General features: G+C 36.4%; 1 protein-coding gene across 1 annotated transcript in view; it reads right to left on the reverse strand.

Annotated features, from left to right (window-relative positions):
- CNTNAP2 (contactin associated protein 2) overlaps positions 1–19,096 on the reverse strand; it is a 1,050,597-nt gene extending 1,031,501 nt beyond the window's left edge. The window contains exon 1 of the mRNA XM_062510213.1: positions 19,000–19,096. Coding sequence (XP_062366197.1) covers positions 19,000–19,096 — 97 coding nt within the window. The remainder of the gene's footprint in view (positions 1–18,999) is intronic.
- Positions 19,097–21,845: the final 2,749 nt, after the last annotated feature.

Genomic DNA, 21,845 nt, shown 5'->3' on the forward strand with positions numbered 1-21,845 from the left:
GCATCTGAATCAAAATCAGGAACACACGAAGCTGACTGAGAAATACACAATAAGGTCTGGTGCTGCAACATTTTTATCTAACTCTCAGACTTAGTTTTATTTTTCTCTGAATTATATAACTTTATTCCCCACATTTACACTTCAGCAGAGGAAAATTATTTCCTCCTGTAAGCTATAAATTCTCTTCAGATACAGGAAGATGGAAACCTCTTTTCCATCTGAGAAGAGCTGGTATTGACAGGAGAGTAGAGCAGCAGCATACCAGAACTTGTTCTTGGACCAATTTCCATAGCCCCTGGGAATGTACTGTAAAGAATTTCAGCAAACAATTATGTTTGCACAAACAGATTCAAGCCGCTATAAATCACTTCACTTCTTGTTCTTAAACAAAACTATTTAATTTACCACTGTTTGGTTTTGACAAGCTGTGGCAGGACGAGAGACAGAGAGACAGCTGTGTTGCAGCTTCACTATCTTGAAAGCTTAAGAGTTTCTAATGTTTCTGTGCCAGAATCTCTGCATACTTTAGACCACAATTCAATAGATGTTATTTCCCAGCAGTTTTGTAGTAAACATGATATATGAGTAGATGAAAAGATGGAAAAGTTGGAATTCAGTATGGGAGTGAAATATCCATGATATTCTTATATATGTTGAGGTAAGGCAATAAACTGAAGAGGACTAAAAGTTTTACTATGGTTACAAGACATATCAATGTGTCTGAAGGGAGGGTGTCAAGAGGATGGATCCAGGCTCTTCTCAGTGGGGACAAGCAATAGGACAAGAGGCAACAGGCAGAAACATGCATTGGAAATTCCATCTGAGTATGAGGAAGAACCTTACTGTGTAGATGATCGAGCAGAGTGCACAGAGAAGTTCTGCAGCCTCTTATTTGAGATATTCAAGAATCATCTGGACACAATCCTAGGCCATGTGCTCTAGGATGACCCTTCTTAAGCAGGGAGGTTGGACCAGATGACCGACTGTGGTCCTTTCCAACCTGACCCATTCTGTGATAGGTACCAATATCCCATTACCAGTGGATTTATAAGTTTAATGCCATAATTGATCCTCCACAAACATAGACACTGAGGAGCACAAGTCACACTGAAAGTCTACAAAATGTGTAATTTTGCCTATGCCTTAGATTTTACTATGTTTTACTATCATTTCTCACTAACAGAATCACCCTCAAGAAATACTACTTCTTGTAGAAACTAATGAACTTTTAAATAATTCAAAACCCTTGAACTGAACAAAATCAATTTTGCCTGTCAACATAATTTGAGAATGGGGAGATATTAAACTTGAAAGTAACAAAAGCTTAGTAACATCTAAATATGAAAAAGTAATCTGTGCTGTTTCTTAATTCTCCTCTTCTTATATTATAGCACTCTTCTTTTCCTCATGTCTTTATTTTTATCAAGTGCTCAGGAAGATAATTACTTCATCTCTTATGCCACTGCAGTGGCTTGAAACATCTAAATAATTTTCAGCTGTAGCATAAAGAAATTAATTCATTTGCCCAGAATTGGAAAATTAAGGAATAGAACTGATATAAATTCAACACCTAAAAGAGGATGAAACAGAGCTGTGGATGTGCTTATAATACTGCTGAGGATACTGTTAGTCCTTTACTTAGACAATGTTAGCTAGCAGAGTGGAGTAATTTAGGACTGTCATTGTCTTAACCCAGTTTGTGTCAAATGCATTGCAACTTTGTTAATTTGCCATAAATTTAGTTAGATAATACCTTTGTGTGTCAGTATTTAGAATTTAATTTCATGTGTCACAGAACTGTGCTGTCAGGCAAATGGAGTTTAAGGTGAATAAAAGCATTAATAGGGGGCACGGCAAACCTTGTACAGAGAGAGAGAGAGAGAGATGGTGTTTTATAATTTTATATGCTATTTATTACTGGAAAAAAACCCAAACAAATCTATATATACATAAACTTTTTCTAAAGTCTGAAAGAGTTGCCAAAACTATCACTATGTAAAGTCATTCATTAAAATTATTTTTCAGGACTTTACACCTGAAGTATCATTATTTTAAGTGGTTGCTCTGTGAAGGAAAACATTTCAGCTCCTTCTTTCAGGAGGAAATATTTCAGTTTCTTTCTGCTTTAGAAAGTAGAAGAAAAGCTGCTTAACAGTAGGAAAATAGTTTTGAGGCAAAAAATTATATTCTACAGCAATCTGATTCTAAATGGACAGTGGGAAACAAGTACACTTGACTCACTATCTCATACCCTTTCTGCAAATCAAGTACCTCCTTCATCTGCATGCATTCCTTCACAGTGTGACATAAAAAGCTTTAAATAGTATAAGAAGGTATTATCATTAAGTAATGCATGCATTTGATCCTTTATTCCTTATAAATGTATGTAATTTCTTATTTGTATAAGTATGGATGACTTTGCAGGTACTGCATACTTGAGTACTGATTATTGCTTTGAGCACATCTATATACATTATTACTAGATCACTAATTATGGAATCCTATTATTCAGCTATAAATTATTATTATGACTTACATTACACACATTCTAGTTAGAATATAGTGCAGTTTTCTTTAAGATTGATATGGTAGATATCTATAAGAATGCAATGCGAGTAATATTTTGTTTTATACCTTAGAAGTGTTAAAGTAGGTCAAGTTCTGTGCCAAAAAATATGTTGAAAACTTTTAATTATATGCTGGAATGCTGCAGAAGATTGCATTCACTTCATAAGTCAGCATCAAAACTGTGTTAGGTACATGAAACAGTGGACACTCTGAAGTTATTCAAGTGATTGATGTAACCTCAAAATGTATTCACCACACATCCAAACTTCCTCCACTGCAAAACAGCTGGATGAGATTGTGAACATCTTTTAAATCAAGTGTCATCTATCAACAGTAAAACTATGAAGACTGTCTATTTTTATGACATGCTATACATAAGAAAAAAGCAAAGTTTGTTACAATTTAAAATGAAAAAAAAATTCCCAGATCATCATCAAATTGAACATCAAAATATGGTATGGATGTCAGTATGCTGAAGATAAAAAAGAAGCATTACAACAGTAGGAAAAGAACCTCTGTCTTCCCATACAAAGTTGGAAACTCTTTGGCTACAAAGAAAAAAGTTACCGGGTACCAAGGCACAGTTTTGGCTATTGAAAGATCAGGGGATTGAAAGAAATTGATCTTTGACAAATTGTTTATCTGAAGAGACAATTTGTATAAAAAGGGTGTGGGGACGGGAAAATGAATTAAGAAAATATTCAGATATGATCAGCTTACTTGATTACAGAGGAATTTTAAATGAAAATATTTTCAAGTTTTATCTGATAATGTGCTATTGAAAGGCAGTGTTCTCATTTGATTTCTAGTTGATTTTTGTATGATTTATGAACTTAAATATTATATGCTTTAGGATTGCAATGATCAGGTATAATATAGTAGAGATATCACAAAAAAGGACAAAGTTCCACGATGCTCAGCAATTAGGAGAAGTGGGGAGTGAGGTTGGTTTACTATGCTACTATTTTTAATTAAAATTTTCTGATCAAGAAAATAGTCAGTTGTACTCAATATGCTTCTAATTTTCTATGCTTGTGTACTAAATGATCTGTTGAATGCAAAATAGGGGTTTGATTAATCTTCTGACTTATTCCTTGTACAAAAACTGATCTGAAGCTTAATGTTCTTATTTGAAAGAGAAGCCTTCTTGCATATGTTTGTTCTGAAAAAAAGTATTCAGATGAAAATTAACTTCTAACCGCCTGGGGGAAAATGTTGTTTTTTGTATAAGAAGCTATGAAGTCACTCACAAAGAGAACTTTTAATACAGATTAAAAAAAAAAAAAAGAAAAAAAACCCACCCAAAACTATGACTTTGACATGCTGGTACTCCAAGATGGCTTGAGGCTTTAACAGCCCACACATGCAGTACAAAAACAGCTAAGATACAAACATGGGTATTTATTTGGTGACACCTTCATTAGTTTGTGCAGCAAAAACTCAGATAGTCATGGTTTAAATCCCCAACCCTCTCAGTTCAGCCTCAGTCTGGCGTTAAACCACCCCCCATGAATGCTAAAAATATGGGAATAGGCAATTTTATTTACTGTGCATCAAAGTAAGACCATACCTGAGAAGGCATTTTTAATTTAGGTAATTAAATTTACTTCTGTTTATGGTTATTTAACTCTGGTTTATTAGGATGTCTTCAGGAAACGCCACATGCAACAGTTGGTAGCCTAAAGGAGGTGGGTGAAGTTAACTGACCTGTTTTCCCAAATGCCTGATTTCCTTACCGTTAACAATTTCCTTCTTTGTATCAGTCAATGCATATATATCCAGTCCATGAACAAATGAGTCCATCCTTCGGGTTCTGACCAATTGGTGCATCAGCTCTGACCTTTATGAAGGGAGATAAAAATTCCTCCTGTGTGTTTGTTACTTCCTTCTCAGTCAGTGTCACCTGGCCAATTCCCTTCCAAAACTCTCACTGAAACATTTCTTCCATCCTATAATCACCCCTGGAAAAGGGGTCTGTCCTAAAGCTCTTAACAAACAGCTTAAAAATTCCCAATTTGTTGGAACCCAGAAGCCCGGCGGTTTTGAACTTTGTGTACTTTCTGACTCTGACCCCCAAGGGAACACTACTTTTGACTTGAAGCCTTGGAGAAGGTTTCCAAATTCGAGTAATGGAGTTAAAATCATGGGTGTGTAGTTAGAATAAAAGTGTGCAATTTCACATAGTGAACAGTTTTGAAATTAGGGTTTTAAAATATAGTAATAAGTATGGGAAAAGATGGAAGTTCTTAGGCATGTCCCTCCTTTTCTATTCCTTCTTCCTTATTATTATTTCAGGTTGTAGTTTTTGGTTGGATAGTTAGTGCTGCACTGTGGGTCACAAAGGTTTGGTTACTGGGTCTAAAGGATAAATAATATAGGTGTTAGCTTTTATTAGACTGTTTAGCTTTAAAAAACCCTTGTAACTAGCTAGATTCACCTTCATTTTGCTCAGTTTTAGCTAGTAGCTAAAAGTGCTGCAAGAACTCTCTGTACTATAGATAGGATTTAATGAACAACTGAGCCCAAACACGAAAAAATCTGTCTTTTGTTTTAATCCTAACTCTAAGTAAAGGCAGAAGAAAATAAAAGCAAGCCACTAATTAAGTAGTACAACAAACCACTTACACCAGTTCTTTGCAACAAGGTCTTTAAGGCATTAACCTTTGCACTTGCACAGAACAAATCTTTGCACTTCTAGAAAACATCAGCTGCCCCACTGCAGCTAGATCCAAGAAGGAACCTCAAGAAGAAATGGGCAGCTTCTTGTGATGGGACTGAAGAATATTATGCCTGATTATTCAAACTGCAGCTCTCATGAACTGTTCCCTTGCTCCCAGAAATTGAATTAACAACAAAACTAGTAAAGTCACCCAGTGGACCTGGATGTGCAGTTGAGAAGTGGAAGGTTCATGTCTATTTCTGTATGCAAATGAATGTCAGCAATCAGTTAGGTATATCTCTGAAGTCTCTACTGATCTTATGATCAGTAATAAAATCCAGCAACAATCTGTTACTCATATTGTCAAGCTGGGTCCCTATGAAACGTATTCACTTCAAGGTAAAAGTGGCCCTAATAAATTTTATCCTATTTTTAAACTGATTTCTAGATTCCTTTTCCACTGTCCTGTGGACATTTCAGGTGTGGATTCCAAGTGGACTTTTATTACTCCATATACACCAATCCAGAGCTGCCTCCTCAACACTGCACAGCACTGAAGCTCTGGGGCTTCAGCTGCCATGTTGTGCTGATATATCTCCTTGCCAAGATAGTCTCCAACATTTTGCTTTTTAAAACAGACTGAAATTTTGGAAATATAAGAGATTTTTCAGAAATTATACGTAACAAAGATGCTTATAGCACGTTAGTCATTTAGTATATGAAACATAAAACTTGGCATAAAGTACAGTAATATTTTACATATGGATGTGCAATCTATTTCTCATGTAACAGTATATCTGGTGATTATTAAAATTATTAGATGCCTCTTCCCAAATTAAGGTGCAAACAAGACCATATGCCAAAGGCAATAGCACAGATTTTATTTAGCAGTAAATGTGAGGAGAATGACAAGGGTGCAGGGGGAAAGAGAGTGACTCCCTCCACAAGTGGCAGGGGGAAAGAATCCACAGAATGCAAAATCTCTTGCTTTTATAGTGACTCAGGTTCAGGTGGGAATGACTAGGTACCCCTCAGGCAGGGAGTTTCACACTGGATGATGTAATACAGATCTTGGGAAATTTTATGAGTCTTTGACATCTTCTGAGATGCTACAGTTGTCTCTCAGTGTAATTGAATCAATCATGATCCATCAACCAAGATGAATACTATCATCCTATATCTCAATGTTCCAGTCTAAACTCGAAGGGGAATATTCACAGCTTAGTGATTATGTAAGGAAGGACATTGGCATGACTTATTCCACCATGCAGGATTTACCTCTTACCAGCCTTATCTGGAAACCAGACTTTCAGTGTGACCAAAATGGACATAAATCATCCCTTGAACATGTTGCAAGTTGCAACACTTTCAAGAAATCTCTGGAGATTCTGTCAAGTGTAACATTATTTTAAATTAAAAATATATTGACAGGCAATCCATTGCAAAACATGAGTAGTTCAGACTTTCAGATCAATGACAGAAATGTCTTTAGCTGAACGTGTATTAATAACTATTAAAAATAATGTTAGATGTATATTACTCTCCTGATCTTATGGACTGGAAGTGCAGATGCTTTAATGATCACTAGAGGGTAATTAATTTATAGTATTTCTGGAAAAATGATAATGGCTAGGATTTCAAGTTATCTACATATGTGTGATAGTTTGCTCTCAAAGACTCAGAGATATTCTGATACAAGATTATCATACTCTAAACTATTCATCCTTTACAGATTAAATTCCTAAAAAAATAATTTAATTGGATACTATTCTATTATTTTAAGCTCCAAAATTTTATTAAATTATCTGATGTCAGCTGAAAAGTCACAATTACCAGTCAAAAAACCCCTAAAAATAACTGACAGTTCTGCCTTCTGTGTACCTTCTCTGTACTTCTTTCATGGCCCAATCTGCTGCCATTTTTAATGGACAGGTTTTATGTATTATAAAATTCAGTGCTCAGTACCAAATAGATAAATTAGTATCTGTATCTCTGAATTTAATAGAATGTAACCTTTTAGAACTCAAAATCCTTAAGAATTAGTTTCTGAAGGGCTCATCCTCTCTAGAAATAAACTTAAGCAACTAAAATAATTAAAAAACAGTAATAATTGTTTAGGAAGATTTCACAGAAGTCAATAAACTTTAAAACAACCTTTAGTAAGGTTTTTGATGTGTGTTTATTATTGTGTTCCTAGAAGTCAAGGTCTATTATTTTCATGTTATCTTTTTTTCCCATCCTCACTAAGTCTATCAGAGTAAGTAAGGTCCCTTATTCTTTCAGCCATAAAATTATTCGAGTCACAGAAATTATACTAGCTGAGGAGTTATTATTCCCAGAAAATCAGGCTTTAAGTATGAAGTCCATTTAGCAGACTGGTTGATTATGTCTATTAAATTCAATTTAAACAAATCCAGAACAATGCAAAGCTTGTATTTGAAGAGCAATTCTGCAGTTGAATCAGGTTCCTTCTTTGGAAGTATTTGTGGTGCCTTCTGCTAGCCAGATTTCATAAATGCTGTTTAGAAATCTAAGGGATATCTTGCTGTATAGAATGCAGCTGGATTATTTCAAAATGGTTTATGAAAATATTACTGTTGCTAAAAACAATTTAGCACTGAAAAATTTTACTGCTATCAGTTGTGTTATAAACACTGTTTTATGCACACCACTCTTATTAAAAGCATAGATAACACACAGTCAGATGTACATTTGAGGCTAATTCTTACAAATGGTTTGAATATTTATTCTATTTATATCTACAAAAAAAAAATGCAATGTACAACAAAACCTGCAGGGAACTAGGGAACTTCACCAGCTCCAGGTCTCCAGGTTATCTGTCTTCTCTCACACTCTCCAAAGAATTTTTGAGGAGCTGAATATTTTACAGAGGGAAGTCCTGATTCTTTCCCTTATGGTCTCCACATCCCTTCTATCATAAAACAGCCCTCAGGATCTATTAATGTATTTCAACTCTTGATGGATCAGCCTCAGATATTAGTATGGATTTGCCTGCAGGAATATACAGAAAGGTGTCTGTTTTTTCCCTCTTGCTCTTCTGCCAAAATCAAAAGATAAGATCTTCTGGAATATCACATAAGTATTTTTATTTGAATTAGTTGAAATGTCTGCCTGGGGCAGAAGGAAAATGGAAGGCAAGAAAATAAAAATGTTTTAGGCAATAAACAACAGTGCTGAAAACTGTCTATATTTCTCACTAAAACTGACACCAGAACAATTTTTCTTTGGTATATATAAAGTTTGCATGTTATTAGAAGTATTTAGATCTTTATATTCTGAATTACTCTGAGATTCTTCATAGCATGTTCATTTCTTTCTGTAATCAGAGTTATTAAAACAAAGCAAGGAATACACTTATTTATAAGTACAGATAACAGGTTATACTTGTAAATAATATTTTTCTTCTTGGGAAGGAGAGTATTGTCTTAAATGTATGTATAACAATGAAATGCCAATCATACCTCTCAAATTGCACCAAAAATTCTCTGAGAAATTCTTAGTACTCTGCTAATCTGTATGTCTCTGTCTAAATGAGACAAATGCCAATAAATTCTTTTCACTCTTACAATTAGACTTGAAATATTTGTTGTGGCTTCTCAAAATTGATACAATTTTGTTTATAGTTCTGTTGTATAATTCAATCTTATTTTTCTTTGTTTTACATTTATCTCCTTTTATTCTGCTACTCATGCACTTTTCATGTAACTTCTTACTTGAAAACATGCCATCTTACAACATTTTGGGGGATGCATTCCTAGATCAACACACTACAGGGTATATGATACAGAGAACCTAGAGCAATCCAAAGGGACACTGCATGTGCACCCTCCTCAGTAAAAAAAATTGCCAAATAGATCCTGATATAGAGTTTGAGGAATATATGCAGGGACATTACTGATCTAGAAAGATTTATCTCACTCCACTGAATTTTGAATATGAGTCATGTCCAAAGTTTCAGTACTTACTTCTATCTCAAGATTTTTATAGTTTGGTTCCATCTTTCATTTTTTAGACTTAGTCAGAAGATTTGAAGAAAACTTTTAGGTTATAACTTTGAGGTCAGAATTCTCACTCATTAAACTGGTTCTTGGTATGTCTGGATTTGTAGTAGGCCTGTAACATGAGTGTCCCTGTTTCAGCATATCAAAATTTATTTCCCTGGTCCTCACTGTCTGCAATTATATTTTTCAGGACTCAACAAACGTAAAAATAAGAAAAAATACTTCCTAGTGAAGTAATAACAGTAGTTATTACCTAGTGAGGTAATAACAGTTTAAGATACCCCGTTTCAGATTTAATATAAAACCAGAAGCAACGTCCTTTCCCAGTGAGGAGAAAAATAAAATCAACTCTTATCTCTGAACACTCTTCACAATGGACATAATGGTTTTACTGATATTTCATAAAAGGTAAATCTTCAACAATAGAAGAGAATTGATTTTCAAATTCAGAATATAAATATTCTCTATGACATCAAGAATTCTGAACTAACTCTTCTCCATAAATATAGAAAAATATGTCAGTGGAGACTGGGAGGGGCATTTCTATGACACTGGCCTTAGTTATATAGCAAGTTGATAAATTAAGAATTCAGAGAATCCCTAAAATCCAAATGAATTTTTTCTTCTGATTTGAAACAATAGTAAGGACCAGGACAGAACTGGTCAGAAAATATTATATTATATAGCAAATTTGTTGAGTGGTGCTGTTGATATAAAAACAGAAAGGATACCATTCAGAGAAAGGTGGACAGCTTGAGGAGTGGTCCCATGTGGACCTCATGAAATTTAACAAATCCAAGTCTAGGGTCCATCACCTAGGTTGGAATAATCCCCAGCAGCAATACAAACTGGGGGATGAACGGATTGAGAGCAAGGAAGGGCTTGAGGACAATGGCAGATGAAAACTTATGTGTGAGCCAGTAATCTGCACTTGCAGCCCAGAAAGCCAGTAGGATCCCAGAATGCATGAAAAGCAGCATGGCAATCAGGTCATGGCGGGGTCACACTGCCCCTCTGCTGTCCTTAGACCTGATATGGAGCACTGAATCCAGCTCTGGAGCCCCCAGCAGAAGAAAGTCATTGACATGTTGGAGCTTGTTTACATGAGGGAAATTGTAGAAATAGTGGAAATGGTCAGAGGACTTCTCCCTTTCATAAAGAGAAGCTGTGAGAGCTGGCATGGTTTATCTTAGGAAAAAAAGGCTCTAGGCAGACCTTTTCATACTAAAAGGGAAATATATATACAAGAGAAATATATATACAAGAAATATAAAGAAATACTTTTTCCCAGAACACATACTGATAGTATGAGAGGAACATTTTTAAAGTAAAGAGGGCAGATTTAGATTGCACAAAAGGAATGAATTCTGGAATAGACTGCCCAGAGAAGCTGCAAATATCCCATCACTGGAAGTGTTTAGGGTCGAGCTGGACAGGGCATTGAGGAATCTGGTTTGGTGAAATGTGTCCCTGCCTGTGGGGTGGGGTTGGACTAGATGACCTTTAAAGGTCTCTTCCAACCCAAACCATTCCCTGGTTCATTAATTCTATGATCTGTAAAGCAGAAAGAAGTAGTAATACAATCTACCATATCACTGTAGCTTGGCTGGATAATTTCTGGCTTCACAAGTTATGAATATGTAGATTTGGAAGCATAATTCACTCACAGAATTCCTCCAACACAATTTTTTCCATATGAATAAAACCTATGCACTGTACTAACCTAAAGTCTAAAATTGCATTTCATGAATAATTATAAACAGGGTTAATAAAACATTCTTTATAATTATATTCTAATAATTGTGTTTTGAAAAAATAAATCCTAACTTCATTTGTAATATCTGATTATCTGATTTAACAGGCCAAGATTATGGCACAGCAATTAAGCAGTGAAGGAATTTCAATTGAGTTATTACCTCTGTACCTAGCTTTCACAAACAGATGAATTAATCAGGAATCAATGAAGACAATCTCCCTTAGTTTCAGGCTCACCAAATTACTCAGTACAGTGAGAATCAAAGAGAAGCCAGTGGAGTCAGTTTATTGCTGGAGGAAAGGGTAGGGAAACGGCAGAGGGCAGGAAGTAAGATGATTAATAAAATCAGAAAGGAGGGAAGTGAAAAATGGCAAATAAATTGGGAGTAGAAGCAAACAGGTGTGTGATCTGGTGGGTGCATTTTTTGGAAAAAGGTTGGAACAGTAATGGATACCTTATCTAGAGGGAATTCTGCTATCATTTCTGACAGCTTGGCTGTACCAGGGAAGAAGCAGGTAGGACATTCATCATATAACTGACAGTATGCCCACTAGCATAATTTTTTGGATGTAAAACCAAAGGAAAGAACATTAGAGAGTACAGCTTGCTAAAGCTTGGGAGCATGTATCCAGGAGAGTCCGCCCTGTAGAGGATATGCTTTTGACTGTTTTTCACAGAACCTCCCTCTTTTCTGAATGCAATGCTAATGCTGTGGACTGGGCAAACTACTCCCTGTGACTCCATTCTTCAGCAGAAATATAAATATTGTGTGGGAGACAACCTCAGTCTCTCTTCAGCACATCCCTCTCCCTTTTTTCCCCATAGCCCAGAACAATGGTGGATGCCACTAGTTTTAATCTCTGATTGTGTTTTAAAATTAATTAACTTTTTTTTCCTATTTTTTTAATTTTTATCTGTATTCAGAGAAAAATATGTTTCTTCCTATGTTTCAGAGAAAATGTGGGCAGAGTCTAAAGATCTTAGGAAGATAGCTGTGTTTGAAACCTGAGTCAACAGGATGTAATTTTTTTTTTTCCCTCTCTGTTGGTTTGCTATTCTAGGGTGGGTTTTTTTGGTTTTTCTTTTTGCTTTTCCCAAACCACAGTATTCCTTCTATTTCCACAAAATGAGTAAAAGCACATCCCAACTTAATTGCGCTTCAAAATGTGTTCCAAGAACTTAATACCAATGATACTTAAAACCAGTATGTAAAACATGAAAACATTAAATATATTGAGGCTGCCTTTCCTGCTGTGTTTTATCCCATTGCATTAGGCCCTTTGACAATAATTCTTCCTTTTCTTCTCTGGCAAAACTTCCATCACAGACCTTCTGCTTCCCCTTATGGAAATGGACCCTTGCAGTCTCCTCATCTTATATCTTCTGTATTACCTCCCTATAAATTCCAAGTTTTCACTGGGTTCACAGTAAATGCAAGGTTAAGTACATAAGATGATTAAGCAATCAATAAGAAACATTTTTGTCAATATTTAGGGGATGCTATATCAGTTTTACAAAATCAAACAGAATGTTTATGTTCTATTTAGACAGTCATTAAATTTCTGCAAGAAAAAAATACTTTCCCTTTAAGCTGGGACTTAAATACACTAGATACAAATAATAAATAAATGTTCATTCTAAAACATCACATTTGTCTGTGGGACAGAAAATCCTTTGGCTAGAGCAGTTCAAATGCTGTCTGGCTTCTAGAAAATATTTTTTGCTGCTTATTTTATTTACATTTTGAAATTTGTAACCCAACTTGAGCTTTTACCAATACAAATGCAAAACTGGCTACAAAGTCCCTAGCTGAGTCGATTTTAGTCATTTATTTATTTAAAACATATTTTGGAGTGCATACACGGCTTAAAATAAAATATTTGATAAATATTTCAAATGGTGATAAATATTAATATCAAATAATGAACTGTAAGTGTAAATAAGTTTGCCCATCCCTCAATGGACTTAGCATGACCCTTTGTTTAAGTTAAATGTCTGAAAGAACCATCTCTCCACCAGGAGATTGTAAAGTCAAAAAATCTCTAGCCTTTTTTAGGCAGAGGAAAGAGGTAAATGTGAATGTCAATATCCTTTTCTGCTCTGAATTATCTGCTGTTCAGCCTTAAAGACCCAATCAGAAAAGGCTGTCTACTACTTCAGTGAATGAATACTGAGACAATTTCTGAGGTAGGAAAGGTCTCAGCTTTGTAAAGCTCTTTTAAAATTGCAGAGCTATCAAAACCAAGTGCCCAAGTTCTTTTTAAGTGTTAAGCATAAGACTTGAGAATTGTCTTATAATATCTATGATGTCTTCACAGTTGGAACTGCAAGTGGCTCAAAAGAATTGATTACTGATTACTGCAATTTTCTACATCACCAAACTTAAGAGATTTAACATGTTCTGCAATTAGCTGGTGGTCTCGGATTATCTACCTATGCAATACCAATGAAGTAGCTGGATTGATGAAGTGCAATACAGATAAAATCAATGTTAGTTCAAAGGCTGAAATCTGAAGAACCTTTTTAATCATTTCTAGTATCACATACCATTGGACTGAATCATGAATTCACTGACAAAAAACATAATCACACCGTTCTGAAAATGTGTGGCAGAACTTCCATTTTCTTCAGTGCTAGATAGAAGGCACAAGCTAATGGACTGCTCTCTTTATTCTACAGGTCTTCCTGATCTTTTAAAGAAGGATCTCATCTCCATGCGAATTTTGGAAATAACGCTATAATTTTAACTTATTTTAAAATTTCAAGACTAATAAATTTGCAAAGGCATTCATCATTTCATCTGATGGAGAACACTCATGTTGCTTCTCTAACATTTCCTAGTTGAAGTTTCCTAGTTGAAGTTTCCTAGTTGACTGGAACACATTGCAATTTTGTAAGATGAGCATGACAGCTATTCAGGACATAGACAAGGGCAGGGGAACACCTCAAAATTTAACCAGTTATCTTTTTTTGACCTATAAGTCAAAAGCTGAGTGAGACTCAGCTTTTGAAAATCTAGAAAAAGAAAATGCAGAAAGTCCCCCATGGTTTGTGCATAGTTTGTTACTGTTCCAAACATTAAAAGTATTATAGTCTTAAAAACTAAATATTGTGATAATAAATATTAAAAATAAATATTGTGATAAATACTAAACCATAAACATGATATCTGACAATTTTAAAGACTTAGAGATCCAAGTAAAAAGTCCTGATGAACTTCTATAGGAAAGTCTACTGTCTGTAACAGATCCATTGTAATGTGAGTTATTCAAGAAGAGGTATAGTCTTATGTCTAATGGATTATATATAAATAATTTCCTATCACAACTGACACAACTGAAATAGTGTCCTGTGTTAAAAGTACCTGAGTAAAAAAAGAAAAATTAAAAGAGAAAATAAAAAGATATTTCTCATCTCCTTGCAAAAGAAACAATCAATATTCAGAAAAAAAGTTTTCAATTCATAGTCTTTAACTTCATCTTCAAACTTTCGTTTAGACTGGACTACTTATTAAATAACTTTTTATGCCTTATTTCATATTATTGCGCCAGAATTAAAAAAACAAAACAACAACAACAAAATCTAAAGACACAAGCAAAGCAAAAACAGCCCAAGCAAAATCCAGTTTTTAAAACAGTAGTTCAATGACATTTACAATCAATCCAATGTCTAGATAATTCCTGCAATCAGGTTTTGTGCAATGTTGAATACAGAGAAGTTAAAGACTCTTTGAAACTTTGGATTTTCAGCACTGACACAGGCTCTAGCTGCTGTCACCAATTTTGAAATCACAGCAGACTATTTACAATATTCATTCACATATAAGTTAACATATTGCTCAAGAAAAAGCCAATTTATTTAGAGTCATGATGAGTAACTCAATGCAATGTTGTTAAATAATAACAGTAACTCAGTAACTCAGTGCAATGTTGTTAAAACTGTCACTTGTCTGTTGAATGTGAATTTTATTATACAGTGATGCATAGCCCTAAATATTAATAAAATTATACAATAATGGATGTAATTTTTTTCTAATTTATAGCTAAAGTGTTCTAGAAGAACAAAAGAGAAAGCATATGTTTAATGTTATTAAATTCCATGAACTTAAAAGAAAGCTAGGCCCTCAGATTAAAATTTTTTAAATGCTTTCACCCCAAAGATAAGAAAAATGATTAAATGTTAAATGTACATGAAAATGGTTTGGTATACTTGAAACTAAATTCTGTGGGACCTCTGAGTTAACCTCAAGACAACAGGACCTAAACTAAGAAATGTTAATTGGTTATTACATTAAAAAAAAAAGAAAGTAATTACGAAAATATCATTATGTCTGAGACATTATCTGGAAGAGAATTATTCCCCAAATGTGAATCTAACAGAATATATGACATCTCATATGCCTAACATAGGCATACACCTTTCACCAGACCAGGTTGCTCAGAGCTCAATCCAACCTGGTCTCTTAAAAATGATCTTCTTGGACAATGCCTTGCTCTTTCAAATGGGACATTACTCCTTTTCAGTGCTTTTCCCAGGAAAATCTGGGTGCCATGCAGTCAAAGTTAAAAGATGTATATTTTTTCTGTTACATAGCTTAATGATTTACTATACATGCCACTCATTTGATTTCTGCACCAAGTCTTGCAAAATGGGTTCAAACTTCAACTTGAGCAATGCTATGTGACCTAAGACAAACGTAAGACAAGTATCAGAACCAGAAGTTTTAATAGCTCTGTACTGATCAGGTTTGCATTGCATAAAAAAAGACATGATGAAAAAACTAAAAATCCTTAGCTGTGAAAGATAATTACTTGCAAAATGAATTCCTTTCACAGAGATGATCCTATAATTAATACCTTTAACATTCTTTTTAAGTAACAAGGTTGCTGCTTTGTGTGTTTGGGTTTTTTATAGGAATACAAATCAGAGTTAGTCTACCCATATTCATATTCTTATCATTCCATCTTAGCCCTATAAAAGACTATAAAGCACTAAATTTGTATTTTCCGTGTTACTTTTTATCTTGTGATGACCTCTCCTGGTTGAGCTGTTCATTATCCTTGATTCCAGAAGGGTGTTTTCATTCCTCCACGCTTATTAAAAAAAAAAAAAAAATTGAAAAATTGCAGGAATATGCAGAATTTATTGCCAGGGTGTGAGAACATGACTGTGAATAGAACTGACAGTAAGATCTGAGCATTAATGTGTGTGATATTGTATTACAGCGTATGTTTATTATACCACAGGATAGGCTTTCAACACCCACTTCATCTTGAGATAAAACTGAATGAGATTAAAAGCTTTCAACATGATCACTTCTGAATCAGTATTACTAAGAGATTCCATTTTAACGACAGAGATGGATTTACTTTGCAATGTAAAGAAACATTTTAGATACAGTATATTCACAAAAGCAATGTCCAATTATATTCTTTCTGAAAACAGTATATTTTTCTATGCCAGCACAAGCAGATTGTAAGAAAATACTGAATAGCAAGCTCATATTTAGGGATTTGTAATTCACTGTACACCGTGAGACTTGCATACTTCCTAAAAACTGCTGCAAAGAATAAATATGATGTTGTTAATTACTTCAAAGCCAAAATATAAAGTAACAATGGAAGAGAAAATGAAATAGTGTTTGGAAATAATTTTTGCATCAAAGTTGCATTTCATATGGGTTTTAATTCTTTCAGAAGTATTCCCAGTATGAGGTTCAAAATTGACAGAAGGAAAAAAAGAGGGAAAAAAAGGGAAAAAAAGAAAAAAAATATGATGACTAGGTACATCATCTTGCCAACAGAGAACAAAATTCTCCAATCCCATTCACAATCAATTGCATACAAAGTTGCAAACAAACCTAGAAAATAGAGCACTGTGACAAAATACAGTACAGTGACTACTTTGCATAGCAAAGCATGCAACAGAATAACCAGCAAAGTGGTGCACCAAAACACTGTGACACAGCACTGGAGTTCCCACTGTGGTACCACTTCCCAAGCACCTGTAAGCCTTTACAAGGACTTTCAGCATGTACTGCAACGTGAGCAATCCTTTTGTAAATTTAAGGCTGACATGTACTTCTAGCTATATTTATGTTTCCAGTAAACAAATCTAGTTCCATTTCACTTTCAGAAGTGAGTCAGAAATAAAATTAAATGCCACTCGCTCCATAAGCAGTATAATGTATAAGCTCATGGAAGGTGAATTAACATAAAGAAATCTTTGAATTGTAAATTGATAATTGCAATTAAGGTTATATATATCCTCTATTCCTGGAATTTCTGGTTATAGTGATGTTACTGCAACCATTAACTTCTCAACAAACTTCTCACAAAAGTTAAAGATTTGTTTGTTGGGAAATCAGATAACCCACTGTAGGTAATTTTCAAGTTAAAGTACAGCAATTAGTTGCTGAGTGACAAAAAGGAACAAAAAGCTCCAAGACCCTGTTAGAGAAAAGCAGGTACTTTGTTTTCAAAGAACATATTTCTGACAACCTAAATCATTAATCCTCACCCCCATATATTCCTGTTATGCAGAGCCTGAGAGATGACCATGAAGAAATAATATTCCTAAGAAAAATAATATGTCTGGTCAAAACGAAGAAGTAAACCTCAGGATCAATACTTCTCCTAATTCAAAGGTAGGAAAACAACTGAATGTCCTACAGCCTCTGAGAACTAGATTTGAAGACATTGCTGTGCATATTTGTTGACACACAAACAAATATACAAGTGCAAATAAATCCTGGAATAACACTTGTTTTTGAATAAGTATTAGATGATAACAGATAGAAACCCACGAAGAAAACATAGCAGTGTTCAATTCCCTAATCATCACATTGTTCATTCCTGCCCCCAAGGAAACAATTAAATAAATAAATAGAGTGATTTACATAGATCTCTATGCAGTATATACATTACATTCTATGGCAATTCCCTGCTTGGTCGGTAGAATCAAGCTCCATTCACATGTATACAATCCCAGCACATCTATCCATAACATTTCAGGACACTTCCTTCCTCTATAAACAGCCGATCAAGCTAGCAGTATGATGATGATACTATAAAAATGAACTGTTTCATTTCACTATGCATTTCAAAAATACTTGGCAATTAGCAGGTGTTTTACATGGTCTGAAGAGAAACAACTAAATACTTAATACTGACATCTGCTTGCAAAATGTTTTGCTCAAAACTACCGTTCAGTGCAATGTTAAAGATTTGATCTAATATCCACTAATATCAATGAATATTCTGTCATTTTTATACTGATAGCAGAATTGGATTCTGTACAGGTGTTCTACACTCCTCTTGTCTGAAGTTCAGCATTTCAGCACATGCTTGATCATTTCTCTACTTCTGCCTCGCTGGGAGGGAAACTGATGGTCTCCTCTAAAATACCTTTGCTCATTCTATTATGGGCAGCAAAACTTCACTCTCAAGAAAAGCTGTCCTGGCTCAGTTCCCTCTCATCAACCCACAGTCATTCTTTCCTCTTCAAATGAGACAGAATTTTCTTGCTGCTCCTCGATAAAACACTAGTTATGGAAACTGCTCGCACCTCCTCTTTTCCTTCACAAAACTGTGGAAGTGAAGTACATTCCAAATGGAAAACTGCATCCTTCCTGAGGAAGGTAGGAAAAACCAAAACCAAGCAAACCGACCAGGCAAACAAAAACTAGCTCTGAACTTTGAACAGCTTCTGATTCCTTTCCCTCTCTGACTCCATAACAGAACCAAGATTATATCACAGAGAAGGTACCTTTCAACTTTCCACACCAGCTACCATTGAAATCACCAAGGAAGATCTGATGAGGAGCACTGCAAGCAGTATCAGACCTTAGTGCACACATACGCATACAAAGAAAAATCAAACACAAACACAGTATCAGCAAAGTAAAAATAATCAACCTCACATAGTTGTGGGAATTTCCCTCTGGCTTAATTCAGAGCTGAAATTGTGCATGTTTCTTACAAAAGGGTACTTACGAGATGCAGGCAGAGCAGTCCTGGCTCTGCAGCTAATGCTGATGAAAATCCAGAGGAAGAGAGCTGCCCTGCAGCCAGCTCGGGTAACCACAACCATCCTTCACTTCCTGGCTCCCTGTACTCCAAATGCCAGCCGCAGAAGACCTGCTTTTCTCCACTTTGGCCCCCTCCGCTCTCTCTCCTTCTCTTCCTCGGAGGAGGTGTCGGGAAGGTAAAGGGGGCAGGGCTTTACCTTGGGGTAGGAGCCAAACCCCCTCTTCGTCTGCTATCTTTGGGTTTGCAGCAGCAGCAGGATGAGTCCCGGTACTTTCTTTCCCTTATTTCTCTGTGTTGTGCGTGTGTGTTTCTGTGCCTTCTTCTCAGAGGAAGGGGGAAAGAAAAAAGAAAAAAAAAAGAAGAAAAAAAGAAAAAAAAAAAGAGGAAAAAACCAAACACCACGAAGTATCAAATAACAAGGATTGTAGAGTAGAAAAATAAATAATAATTAAAAAAATATGAAGAGCAATCCCCAAAAGACGTGGGAGGAGGCGGGGGAAAGGGAAATGGAGATGAAGGGAAGGAAGACAGGCGACTAAAGCAGTTGGTGCTGCTAATGCTGCTGTTGATGTTACCACTGCAGCTGAGCCCTTCTTCCTGCACAGAGGAGCGCTGCTGAGAGAAGCTTGCAATAACCTCCCAGCTCAGATATATATACACAGTGTACACGCACACACAGCCGGGCAGCCAAACACACACTCACACAGAAGCAGGGAGAGGGGAGGGAGTGAGGGAGGGAGAGACACTCCCGCAGCACAGAAGCAGGCTCAGAGTCTCTCTGCTCATGTATTCATCATCTTTCAGCAGGAGGAAACGCTACCACTAGCAGCAGCAAAGCAGCAACCTTCCCTCTCAAAAAAAAAAAAAAAAAAAAAAAAAAAAAAAAAAAAAAAAGACAGGATACGGGAAAATCCTCTTCCCTTCTCCCTCCAGCTCCTCCTTCTTCCTCTGCGCCCCTCGGGCCTCCAGGACTCCGATCGTCCTCTCCTGCTGCCTCAGATGCAGAGCCGGGGGACGGCGGAGCTCGGGGGCCGGGGCTGGGTCTGGGGGGAGGTGGAGCGGGGCCGGGGCCGGGGATGGGGCCGGGGCCAGGGCCGGGGATGGGGATGGCGATGGGGATGGGGATGGCGATGGCGATGGCGATGGGGATGGCGATGGGGATGGGGATGGCGATGGGGGCCGGCTGCGGAGCGGAGCGGCGGGCCGGTGTCGCGGTGCCGCTGGTCCCCGCTCGCCCCGCGGTCGGCTCCTGCCGCCCTTCCCGCTTCTCCACGCACACCACGACTCCCGGAGCTCCAGCCTGCTGGGATCCGAGACAGGTGGCCTTCAGGCAAGTCCTCCGAGCGGTCCTATATCTGGTGGGCAGCGAGCATCATCCTGCCTGCAGAGAGCTGGGGCTGCGGGAACCGCTAATGCAGATGTTGCCATTCGGTAATTAATTCTCAGCCCGAGAGCGAGTCAGGAAGCAAGCTGCATTGAAGTATCACTGTGGTTTTCATCTACAAGAGATGACTGAGACAACCTGGCCATACCTCACCCTTATGTAGGGATGGGAGTCTGACTCTTCCATCCCTCTCCAGCCCTCCTACCATTGCCTTTAAACAGCTGAACCAAAAGTTATTGCTCACTAGATACAGTACAATAATGAGGGTAGGGAGCTATTCATGGATTATTTATTCTACAATCAATGAGGCAAAGAAAAATGAAAACAATTATTTCTCAGGTGTTATATAGAGAAAGCTGAGAAATGGAGAGATATAATTTCTTTAGAGGAGCCCCAAAGAAGGGATAAATTACTTTCAGAGACTAATACACATGCTGTTAACAAGTACCTGCTGTTATTTAGTGACTGTGATGAAGTGGTTAAAACCGTAAGATGAGATTTCTTGGAAAGGCCTTCGGATATTAGGATCCTCCATCCTATTGCCTTTCAGAGGGAGTACAGTGTCTGTCTTTTAGGTCACTTTGAAAGCTCATCTATACGTAATATGTGATATCCCAGGAGAGCTATGGCCTAGAGTTTTGAGCACAGCTCAGGACAAAGCTTAAATGCCAGTCCTGGGAAAAGTGTTTCTGTAATCTTGTCCAACGGCCATAATTTTTCCTCCTTGAGGCTTTGCCTCCCTTGCCTTATCTATAATGAGTATTAGTATATTAATATTTCAAATGCTTTCACAGGAGTAATGCCAATATGTCTACAGCAAATATGAAATGAAAAAGTGCACTATGAATGATGTTTTATTATGCTTATTTCTGTTTTTGAAAGAATAAGTATTTCCATAGAGACTCTGTTACCTCTTCCCTGCATCATCCTGAGCTCTTTGCAATGTCCTCCCCTTTCCTTATAACCCACAGATAATATTTTGATGTCCAGTAATCATTAAGATAAGTGAGGGTTTTGGGAATTAACTAAGAACCAAATATTAATTAGTGACATTAAACTAGTTCAAAATTGCCTCTTTCCATAACTCCTTTCTTGTTTACATTTCCCCTCCTGCTCAATATCCCATAATTTTTCAAGTTTCTAAACCTACATTTTCTTTTCTTTAGCTACCACTGAAATGATAGAGCTGATATAGGACCACAAACTGACTGCCAATATTAATGGAAAAAACTTCTGATTGTGACATGCAAAAATTTCTGCCACTTTCATTCTGAGTTCTTGAAACCCTTTCTGTATTCATTGCCCTTTATAATTCACTTGTATTAGTAATAAACAGCTTCTCTGAGTAGGTACTTAAAGGCTCAGCAGACCATTTTTCAAACAAAATTTCTGTTTCTTAAGGCTCTTCCAACAAGCACAAAAAAAC

Source organism: Cinclus cinclus, chromosome 1 (genome assembly GCF_963662255.1).
Source record: "Cinclus cinclus chromosome 1, bCinCin1.1, whole genome shotgun sequence".
NCBI classification, from domain to species: Eukaryota; Metazoa; Chordata; class Aves; order Passeriformes; family Cinclidae; genus Cinclus; species Cinclus cinclus.